General features: G+C 37.6%; 1 protein-coding gene across 1 annotated transcript in view; it reads left to right on the top strand.

The window, feature by feature from the left end:
* Window positions 1–9,118, top strand: part of CDH17 (cadherin 17) — a 53,075-nt gene extending 43,957 nt beyond the window's left edge. Inside the window, exons 14-17 of the mRNA XM_032421997.1 lie at window positions 1,388–1,627; window positions 6,359–6,475; window positions 6,612–6,725; window positions 8,899–9,118. Coding sequence (XP_032277888.1) covers window positions 1,388–1,627; window positions 6,359–6,475; window positions 6,612–6,725; window positions 8,899–8,999 — 572 coding nt within the window. The 3' untranslated portion in view covers window positions 9,000–9,118. The remainder of the gene's footprint in view (window positions 1–1,387; window positions 1,628–6,358; window positions 6,476–6,611; window positions 6,726–8,898) is intronic.
* Window positions 9,119–11,427: the final 2,309 nt, after the last annotated feature.

The raw sequence follows: 11,427 nt of genomic DNA, 5'->3' as shown, positions 1-11,427 counted from the left end.
AAGGGAAGCAAGGGCAAAAATGAACTATTGGGACTTCATCAAGATAAAAAGCTTCTGCGCATTGAAGGAAACAATCAACAAAACTAAAAGGCAACCTACAGAGTGGGTGGAGATATTCGTAAATGACATATTGGATAAAGGGCTAGTATCCAGAATCTATAAAGAACTCATCAAAATCAATTGCAATTGCACTACTAGGTATTTATCCAAAGGATACACAAGTGCTGATTCAAAGGGACACATGCACCCAAAAAATAAATAATCCAGTTAAGAAATGGGCAGAAGACATGAATAGACATTCTTCCAAAGAAGACACACAAATGACTAACAGACACATGAAAAGACGCTCAACATCACTCGGCATCAGGGAAATACAAATCAAAACCACGATGCAATACCACCTCACACCTGTCAGAATGGCTAAAATGAACAACTCAGAAAACAACAGGTATTGGTGAGGATGCTGAGAAAGGGGAGCGTTTTTGCACTGTTGGTGGGGATGCAAACTGGTGCAGCCACTCTAGAAAACAGTATGGAGGGTCCTCAAAAAGTTAGAAATAGAACTTCCCTATGACCCGGCAATTGCACTACTAGGTATTTATCCAAAGGATATACAAGTACTGATTCAAAGGGGCACCTGCACCCTAATGTTTATAGCAGCAATGTCTACAATAGCCAAATTATGGAAAGAGCCCAGATGTCCATCGACAGACGAATCGATAAAGAAGATGTGGTATAGATATATACAACGGAATATCACTCAGCCATCAAAAAGAACGAATTCTTGCCATTTGCAATGACATGGATGAAACTAGAGGGTATTATGCTAAGCGAAATAAGTTAGTCAAAGGCATATATCATGATTTTCCTCATATGTGGAATTTAGGAAACAAAACAGATGAACATAGGGGAAGGGAAGGAAAAACAAAGTAAATTAAAACAGAGAGGGAGGCAAACCATAAACGACTCTTAACTATAGGAAACAAACTGAGTGTTGCTGGAAGGGAGGTGGGGGGGGATGGGCTAAATGGGCGTTAAAGAGAGCACTAGTTGGGATGAGCACTGGGTGTTGTATGTAACTGATGAATCACTAAATTCTACTCCTGAAACCAATACTACACTATCTGTTAACTAACTTAAATTTAAATAAAAAAATATTAGCACATAAATCTTAGTTATTATTATTATCACTGAGACTTTTTAACCAGGAAATGAAACCAGGTCTGATTCTAAAATCTTGCTATCTTCCTACTACCTCAGTATACCCAACTGCTTGAACTGTGTGTGTGTGTGTATTTTTTTTTTTTTTAAGAAAAAGAAGTATCTTTTTCCCATTAAGAGGAAAATGAGAGAGCTGATACCATGTTTCAATCGCTCACTGCCTTAGGTGGCTCCTCCCTGAGCTCCATAGCCAGTTTCCACCTGACCCTCTGGGATGTGAACGACAACCCCCCTCGGCTAGCGAAGGACGACTCAGGCTTGTTTCTGTGCCATCCCCTCCAAACAACTGGAAGTGTCATTTTCGAGGCCACTGATGATGACCAGCAGTCATTTCGGGGTCCACAGTTTGAATTTTCTCTTGGCAGTGAAATCTTACAAAAGGACTGGCAAGTTTCCAAAATCAATGGTAAGTTGTCAAAAGTACATCAAACAAACACTGATCAATGATTAAAATTAGTTTTTATTTGCCTTTCTTCCATGCTGCAGGTACATGCTCTGAAAGAAAACTTGTAGAGAGGAGCTCTTCAGAGGGAAGAAAGCCCTGGGCTTTGGAGGGAGGAAAGATTAACACACAGCATCCCCCTTAGTGTACATTGGACAATTGGATAATTGAACAATTTGAACAGCATTTGCAAAATTTCCAATGGCAGCTGAGAAACAGATTTCATAACGGTTCTTAAAAACAGCTTCACTGAAATAACAATTGTCATCCAATAAGCAGCACATATTTAAAGTGTACAATTTCATAAAAATTGATAAATGTAGATATCATTGAAGCCATCAGCACAATAAGGACAAGAACACTTACACCACCCCCCAAGATTTTTCATGCTCCAGTTGCAAATCCCATTTTCCACCCCACCCTGCCCATCCTCCACCCCCTATCCTCAGGTAACCACTGATCTGCTTTCTGTCACTATAGATTAGTTTGCATTTTCAAGAATTTTATCTAGATACAGTAATACAGTATGTATTCTTTTTTGTTGGCTATTTTCACCTAGCATCAAGTAAAGCTGCTATAAGCATTTGTGAACAAGAATTTTGTAAGAGCATACGCTTTCATTTTTCTTGGTTGAATCCCTAGCAGTAGAATGGTTGGGCCATATGGTAGCTGCATGGTTAAATTTTTAAGAAAATGGCAAATTGTTTTCCAGTTTGTAACATTTTCCATTCCTATGGGCGCATGAGAAGTCTAGTTGCTCAATGTTCTCCCCAACACTTGCTATGCATAGTCTTTTTGATTTTAGGCATTCTAGTGAGAGTGCAGTAGCATTTCATTTTGGTTTTAATTTATGTTTCCCTAAAGACTAATGGTGTTGAGCATCTTTCCATGTGCTTATTTGCCACCCATGTATCTTCACTGGTGAAGCGTCTGGTCAAATTTTGTGCCCATTTGAAAAATTTGGCTGTTTGGTTTCCATGGTTGACTCCTAGCATTCTTTCTATAGCCAAGGTACAAATTCTTTGTCAGATAATATGTTTTTGTTTTTTTTTTAAGATTTTATTTATTTTATTTCAGAGAGAGAGTGAGGGGGAGGGGGAGAGTGGGAGAGGGAGAAGCAGGCTCCTGGCTGAACAGGGAGCCTGATGTGGGACTCGATTCCAGGACCCAAGGATCATGACCTGAGCCGAAGGCAGATGCTTAAGGACTGAGCCACCCAGGCGTCCCTGTCAGATAATATGTTAATAGATACTTCCTCACAGGACATGGCTTGTGTTTTCATTTTGTAACAGCACCTTTTGAAGAACAAATTTAAAATTTTTTATGGTATCTGATTTATTGATTTTTAAATTTTATGTGATTTGTGACTTTTTTGGTGTAATATTTAAGAAATTTTTGCCAAACCCAAGGTTACTAAAGTTTTCTAATTTTTTCCCCCTAAAGGTTTGATAGTGTCGGCTTTTACATTTAGCACCATGGTCTGTTTCAAGTTAATTTTTTTTTAAAAAATTTATTTATTTATTATTTTTAGAGAGAGAGAAAACTCGGGGGGGAGGGGCAGAGGGAGAGAGAGAGAGAATCTCAAGCAGACTCCTCACTGAGCATGGAGCCCACCATGGGGCTGGATCTCATGACCCTAAGATCATGACCTAAGCCGAAATCAAGAGTCGGATGTTTAACTGACTGAGCCACCCTGGTGCCCTTCAAGTTAATTTTTGTATGTGGTATGTAGTTAAGGTCAAGTTTCATTGTATTTAATAGGACTATTTAATTGTTCTGACATTATTTATTGAAAATACCCTTTTCACATTGAATTGTCTTGGCCGCTTTGTCAAAGATCAAGTGACCACATGTATATGGATCCATTTCTGGACTTTTCTGTTTCACTCATCTCTTTGCCTACCTTTATACCAATATTACACTGTTTTGATGACTGTTACACTATAACAAAACTTTAAATCAGACAGTATAATTTTTCCAACTGTGTTCTTTTTCAAGATTTTTTCATCTATTCTAGGTCTTTTGCATTCCATATAAATTTTAGAATTTTGCTGTCCATTTCTATCAAAAAAGTCTGGAGATTGTGATTTGGGATCATGTGAATCTATAGCTGAATTTGGGGGAGAATTGACATCTTAACAAAACTGAATCTTCTAACCCATGGACATGCTATATATCTCCATTTATTTAGGTCTTCCTTAATTTCTCTGAGCAAAGTGTTTTAATTTTCAGTGTATAGTTCTTGCAAAATTTCCCCTAAGCATCTCATATTTTTGATGCTATCTTAAATGGCATTTAAAATTTTAATTTTTAAGTAATTCCAGGATATGGGAATATAATAATTATTTTTGTGTTTTGATCTTATATCCTATGACACTGCTGACCTCACTTTGCTGCGCTCTCTCTTTTCCTTTTTTTACAACTCCATAGATTTTCTATGTGGGCAATCCTGTTGTCTGCGAATAGTAACATTTTAATTTCCTTTCCAAACTGGATGCCTTTTATTTCTTTATCTTGCTTTTTATTACTGGCTAAAACTATCAGTAGAATGTTGAATGAAAGTAGTGAGAGTAGAAATAACCTGGCTTGTACCCGATATGGGGAGAAAGCATTCAGTCTTTGACCATTAAGTATGAAGTTTGCTGTAGCTTTTTTGTCCATGCCCTTTATCAGATTGAAGAATTTATCTCCTATTGCTAACTTGCAGAGAGGGTTTTCTTTCTTTCTTTTTTTAAACTGGGAATGGATGCTAAAATTTTCATATACCTCTTTTGCATCTATTGAGATGATTGTATTGTTGATTTTTTTTTTTTTTTTTTTGGTCTGTTGATTGGTGAATTATATCAATCAACTTTTGGATCTTAAACCAGTCCCTTCTTGGTATAATGCCTAGTTGGTGGTGAAATATGAGCATTTTTATATATTGTTAGATTTGATTTGCTAAAATTTTAAGGATTTCTCTATCTGTATTCTTGAGGAATATTGGTCTATATTTTTCTTTCCTTGTAATGTCTTTGTCTGGTTTTGGTATCAGAGTAATGCTGGTCTCATAGAATGAGTTAGGAAGTATTCTACTTCTTCAATTATCTGAAAGAGTTTATGTAAAATTGTTTTTTATTTCTCTCTTAAAGTTTTGTAGAATTCACCAGTAAAGCCATCTGGACCCAGAGCTGTCTTTATAGGAAGTTTTAATTAAAAACTCAATTTCGGGGTGCCTCAGTGGCTCAGTTGTTAAGTGTCTGCCTTTGGCTCGGGTCATGATCCCAGGGTCCTGGGATCGAGCACTGCATCGGGCTCCCTGCTCGGCCGGGAGCCTGCTCTCCCTCTCCCACTCCCCCTGCTTGTATTCCCTCTCTCGCTATCTCTGTCAAATAAATAAATAAAATCTTAAAAAAAAAAATTCAATTTCTTTAATAGATACAGGGCTATTTAAGTTATAGATCTCTTGTTGGTTGAACTTGTTAGTTTGTATCTTTTAAATAATTTATCTATTTCATTTGATTTGTCTAATTTATTGGCACAAAGTTATTTGCCATATTATTTTATTATTATTTTAATATCTACAGAATATGTAGTGATATCATCACCTCATTCTGATATTGGAAAATTGTCTCTTTTTTCCAAATCAATCTGGCTAGAGGTTATTAATTTTATTGATATTCTCAAAGAACCAGCTTTTGATTTCATAGGTTTTTCTCTATTTTTTGTTTTGTATTTCAGTGCTCAGATCTTTATTATTTCCTTCATTCTTCTTATGTTGTATTTAATTTGTTGTTCTTGTTCCATTTTTATTAAGTGGAAGCTGCGGCAATTAATTTAGAAATTTTTGCTTTGTTAACATGGGCATTTGGTGCAATAAATTTATCTCTTAGTGTCATGTTAGCTGTGTTCCACAAAGTTTGATATATTGTGTTTTCATCTTCATTCAGTTCAAAATACTTTCTAATTTCCTTTTACATTTCTTCTGTGACTCATGGGTTATTTAGAAGTGTGTTATATAGTTTTCAAATATATGGGGATTTCCGACATCTTTCTGATTATTGATTTCTAACTTAATTTCATAGTGACCAGAGAACATTTGACTGGAATACTTTTAAATTTATTGGGACTTTTGTCTCTCAGTACTTTAAAGATATTTTTTTACTGTGTTTTGGATTGCATTGTTCTTTTTTGTTCCCTTAAATGTAATGTTTTTTTCTTCAGATGCTTTTAAGATTTTCTTTTCCACTAGTTTTAAGCAATTTGATTATTACATGCCTTAGTGTAGTTTTGTTTGTTTTTCTTTTTCTGTGGATTTACTAATCTTCTTGGATCTGAGGATTTAAAGTTGTCATCAAATTTGGAAAAACAGTTGGCAATTACTTCTTCAAATATTTTTTCTAATTCAGTGTTTAATTCAGTTTAACTTTATAAAAAAACATAGCGATAGGGAATAATGATAACCAGCTATATTCAGTAGTATTCATTCTACAGAGAAGTCATGATCGAGAAATCACAGGATGCTTTGGCATCCTGTTTGACATTCTGAAAAGTACACGTAGAGTGGTAATACTTTGGGTAGTTTAACTCATACTTACATCGAATCTTTTCCTGGTCAACCTTAGTATGTACTGCAAAGATGAGCTTTATTCCCATTGATACATAGTTCTGAGGTTGTGTTTTCATGTCATTCATTTTTTTTCCCTATTCTGACAGGAACTCATGCCAAACTTTCCACCAGGCACACGAACTTTGAGGAGAGAGTTTACAACATTCCAATCCACATCAATGATGGTGGTCGGCCACCCTTGATAGGAACAGTCTCTTTACCAGGTAGGTATTATCCCACAGGCAACTTGGGATAATGTCTGTCACCATGGGTAGTTTGAGAGAATTTTTGTCTTTGATAAGGAATTCTGCAACTGTTTACTTGAAAATGTATTTTACTGAATACTGCTCTGCTTTTCAGTTACTTTCTGCAAGTGTGTGGAAGGAAGCTGTTTCCGGCCAGCAGGTCACCAGTCTGGAATGCCCACCGTGGGCATGGCAGTTGGTATACTCCTGACCACCTTTTTGGTTATTGGTGAGTATAATTTCTCAGATTCAAGGATTCCTGCTCTGGGCCTTTGAAACCCTTACCTCAGGGTCTCTCTTCAGGGCTGGTCTGATAGCTGCTCACTGGCAATCTATGAAATAGCCAGGAACACAGATCACTAGCAAACTATGAGACTTTCCCAGTTGAGGACTGCTGCCTTCGTACAACCCTTTACTTATCATTGCCTTGTTGGTTAGTTTGGGAAATATAACACAAGAGGCTTTAAAGCATAAATTGTTATATTTTGGGCCTCGTTACTGAGGTTTTGTGATGAAGGAGAAAGAAATGCAGGGGATGTGCCCCTGCTATGTGCCAGGCCCTGTGCTCGATGTGGGGGATACAGTGATGGGCAAGACATAGCAGGTCCTACATTCACAGAGCTCACAGTCTAGTCTACCGTTGTTGGAAGAGGTAGAATCAGCTTTCCAGGGGAGATGCTCACATACTTGAAATGTTGCATATTTTCATGACTGTAGACTCTGATTCTTTATTACCCCAGAACAATTCTAGCTTATCACAGGCCTCACTCTGCCTTGGCCCCTGGCCAAGCTAGACAGCAGAGTCCCCATTTCTAGCCATCTTCTTTTTTGTGAAAAGCTCAGTGCTTACTGTGGTAATCGTCCTCTTTCAACTGTTTTCCTCACCGTAAGTTAAATATTAAAGATAGATCCTTCATCAAGTCAGATCCACTTGACTGAAGGGGTTTACACCATTTCACATCTTTTCTCTTTTAAAAGGAGGGCTGGGATTCTTCTAAGAATTCTTCATTGTTCTCTTGGCATCTGGTCTTTTCGGCCACGACCCAATCTGTCACATTGGACTCTGATTCACAGGTCTAAAAGGGATCTCATTTCCTTATACCATTCCATTCAAGTTTCTCATTGTCATGACAGGGAAGGACCTTTGTGACGTAGCCACAGTCCATCCTGACATGTGCATGGGGATCATCTTTTATCCCTGACCACAGGCTGGTACACACCTTTCATACTAATTGAGCTGGCCTTTTGAGTTTTCACTCACTTACTAAGCTCCCTTCTGCCTTCTAGGCCTTTTCTTACTCTGTCTGCCCTCCCATCTTAAAAGGATTTTTGAGCTTGTGCACCAAATAGTTTTCTCCCATGACAATTTAATCCCATAATTTTTGCCACACATTAAAGATTGATTGAGTTTAGGGATATCTAAAGATAGAAGTAATAGGATCTTACAGTTTCATATCCTTACTTTTTTCAAAATAGGGTTGGGATAAGTGCAAGATTCTTTTTTTTTTATTTTTTAAAAGATTTTATTTGTTCATTTGAGAGAGAGAAAGAGAGAGACAGAGAGAGAGAGCACAAACAGGGGGAGGGGCAGAAGCAGACTCCCTGCTAAGTGGGGCTTGATCCCAAGACCTGGAGATCATGACCTGAGCCAAAGACAGACGCTTAACTGACTGAGCCACTCAGGCGCCCCTTAGTGCAAGATTCTTAATCAGTCTCTGAGCACCCAGTCTTTTCTGCCATGATTCCTCCTGTAAATTTACTGCCAGGTTAATTTCCTTCAAACAACTCCCCTTTTCCATATTGGTATCTGGTTTATAGTACACAATTAGTGCTAAAATGCACAGTGTAATTTTGTAGGAGTTCAGAGATAAGAGAAACCAGAAAGGTTAGGGAGTCTACTAGAGCTGGAGCCATGAGGAAGGCACCAAAGAAAATGTGGTATCTGGTGTGGACACACCTGAGTTTTAGGTAGGTGAACAGGTCAGAGAACAGCTTTCTGGTTGTTCTGATTGGACTATTTCCTCTAAAGAAGAGGAAGGACTGGAATAGACATTTATTGAATATGTCCAAAGATCAGGAACTCTATCAGATGCTTATACACTTCGTCTTCAGCATACGTTAGATCCTATATTCCTTGGTAAAGACCCAGTGATATCCACCAGCTTAGATATGATTTGGGAGTTGATACATACTTACTGACAACAAGATAAATGATAAGTTTACGAATCCAAGAAAGCCAATGCCTAGAATCCCTTATTCACCAGGACAACAAAACTTTGTTGAACCACAGAAAGAAATGAAGTCACATGAGTCATTTTTTCCTACCACAGTACTACTTTATAAACGAATGTGATAGTACATTTTAAGATTCTATCTCTTTGACCCTGCATTTTCTCTTTTAGGTATAATTTTAGCAGTTGTGTTTATCCGAATAAAGAAGAATGAAGGCAAAGATAATGTCCAAAGTGCTCAGGCATCTGAAGCCCAACCTCTGAAAAACTGAATTTGAAAAGGAATGCTTGAGTTTATGTACTGAGTGCTATTTCAGTAACACAGCCACTTAATCCCATAATTTTGCTTTTTTATCCAGCATGTGCACTATAATTTTTTACAGATATACCCTCTTGCCCTTTAATATTTTATTACTCTTTGATATTTTGTGTGCTATAGACATTAGAGACATTTCCCATTCTCCCATGACACTTTCCCCTCTGCAAAAGCTTTAGCTATTTATCCAAAACAAAAAATGTATGTGTTTTTTCCCTTTAGGGAAAGACGGACTGATGAAATATTCTGTTCATTTTCTCCTTATCAAGATTTATCAGTCATCCACCACAGAACTTCCTGGATTCCATTTATACTTTCTCTAATTCCATCCTGTGTCTCCTTCCTCATGTCTCAGTTGGTATTGCACTAATTTTAAAACATTCGTTGGAGAAAAGAACAAAGTTAAGTCTCAAGAAAAAAATAAAATGGAAGCCTTGTCCCTTGGTGTGAACAGAAACTATTTTGTGTTATTAGCCTTCTTTAACTCACTGTGGCTCATATTGCTCTTCGTTTGAGATTCTTCCACTTGGATATGGCACAAGTCTACCACAGGACACACAGGCCCACTTCCATAAATTTTGGTGCAGAAACCAACCACTGACCAGATTTACTTACTACCTATCATGCTTATGTTCTGCACATGTTTTACTTATGTGTATGTTAATAAAGTTTTGGTTGCTGTATATTTAACAGTGAAAGAAAATAAGAATACATGGAAAAAGTAGTGACAAAAATCAAGAATAAATGTTGACTGTGGTTTTGTTTCTTGGGCTCTTTGGCTCTGCTTCCTGGTTCTTTGCATGTTGAGGGAATATCTGGTAAACAATGATTACTTAACCTTGATCAGAATTGCCTCCCATGTAGAGTTAGTCTGTAAGGAGGAGTCTACAATAAAATAAAAGTTCACTGCTTTCAGGACCATAGGTTGGGTTCAAGACAGATATTTTGAATAAGAAAACCTTAGATATTTGAAGCATTTTTAGGTCTGGAACCATTATTGTCTGGCTCATGCTTTGAACCTTGAAAACATTCAACATTACAAAGCCTCTCAGAATTTTCAAGAGTTTTCTGGAAAAGAACTTGTATCTGAAAAGGTGCTCTTACAATGGTAGCTGAAGCAGGCCATGAAGTTTTATTTTTCATAAATAATCCTTTTTGTGGACTTGTATTATTTTTTATAGGCAAAAAATTAAAGCAAAAGAAAATATCCAAACTCTAAGACCTCAGTATTGCTTTCTTGTGTAATATCTTGTGCTTCAGACTCTTTTACCTGTTTTTTCACATGAGGCTCATTGAAAACCTCATAATGGGTAATGTTCCCCCTTGTTTCACTGTACATTAAAAGACAAAATAAAAAAAAATCCCCCCCCAAAAAAACCAAAATCCAAGAGCACCAAAAGCAAATTTACTTCACAAGTTATACCCCCAACCCAAAGAATAGTCTAACTTTATCAGTAAATTCAATAAGTATTTTACTTGTGTGCTCTTGTTTTTAAAGATTTATTTTATTTTATTTATTTATTTAAAAGATTTTATTTATTTATTTGAGAGAGAGAGAGGACACAAACAGAGGGGAGGAACAGAAGGGGAGGGAGAGGCAGACTCCCTGCTGAGCAGGGAGCCCGATGTGGGGCTTGATCCCAGGACCCTGAGATCATGACCTGAGCCGAAGGCAGACACCCAACTGACTGAGCCACCCAGGTGCCCCAAGATTTTTTTATCTGAGAGAGAGAGAAAGAGAGTGAACATACGGGCAAGCAGGGGAGGGGTCCAGGGAGAGGGAGAGAGAGAGAATCCCAAGCAGATTCCCTGCTGAGCATGGAACTTGACACGGGGCTTGATCTTAGGACCCTGAGATCATGACCTGAGCCAAAACCAAGAGTTGGACACCCAACTGACTGAGCCACTCCAGCGCCCCTAACTTGTGTGTTTTTGCCCAAGAGTGGCTATGATGTGACATTTATGTCACGGAAAAATGCATCATTGCATTATTTTCAAGAAATCCTATTATCATTATTGAAAGACCAAAGTAGTCCAAGGCAAGTCTGCTGAGGTAGGTTCAGGGGTCTATCCTTCTTCAATTCAGTGTTATTCTCTCTGGACCAGTTTGTACCACCTAATAATAGGTTGATCACACAGAACCTTCTCATCTAAAATCTTTGATTAGTATTCATATTTTTCTTGCTCTTTTTTTTTTTTTTTTTTCCAGGCTGGGCCCTTTCTCTCAACCTTCTATTCCTTCCACAACCAGATCTTACCTATTCTTAAGGTCTTAAAGACCAGTTTAAATGCTGGTCCCTTTGGGAAACCTTCTCTGATTTCCTACAGGAGACCAGGTCATTACCTCATCTAAACTTCCATGCTGTGGTGAGAAAGATTGTTTG

Source organism: Phoca vitulina, unplaced genomic scaffold (assembly GCF_004348235.1).
Source record: "Phoca vitulina isolate PV1807 unplaced genomic scaffold, GSC_HSeal_1.0 scaffold25, whole genome shotgun sequence".
In the NCBI taxonomy this organism is placed as follows: Eukaryota; Metazoa; Chordata; class Mammalia; order Carnivora; family Phocidae; genus Phoca; species Phoca vitulina.
This window is presented reverse-complemented; position numbering and strand designations above follow the sequence as displayed.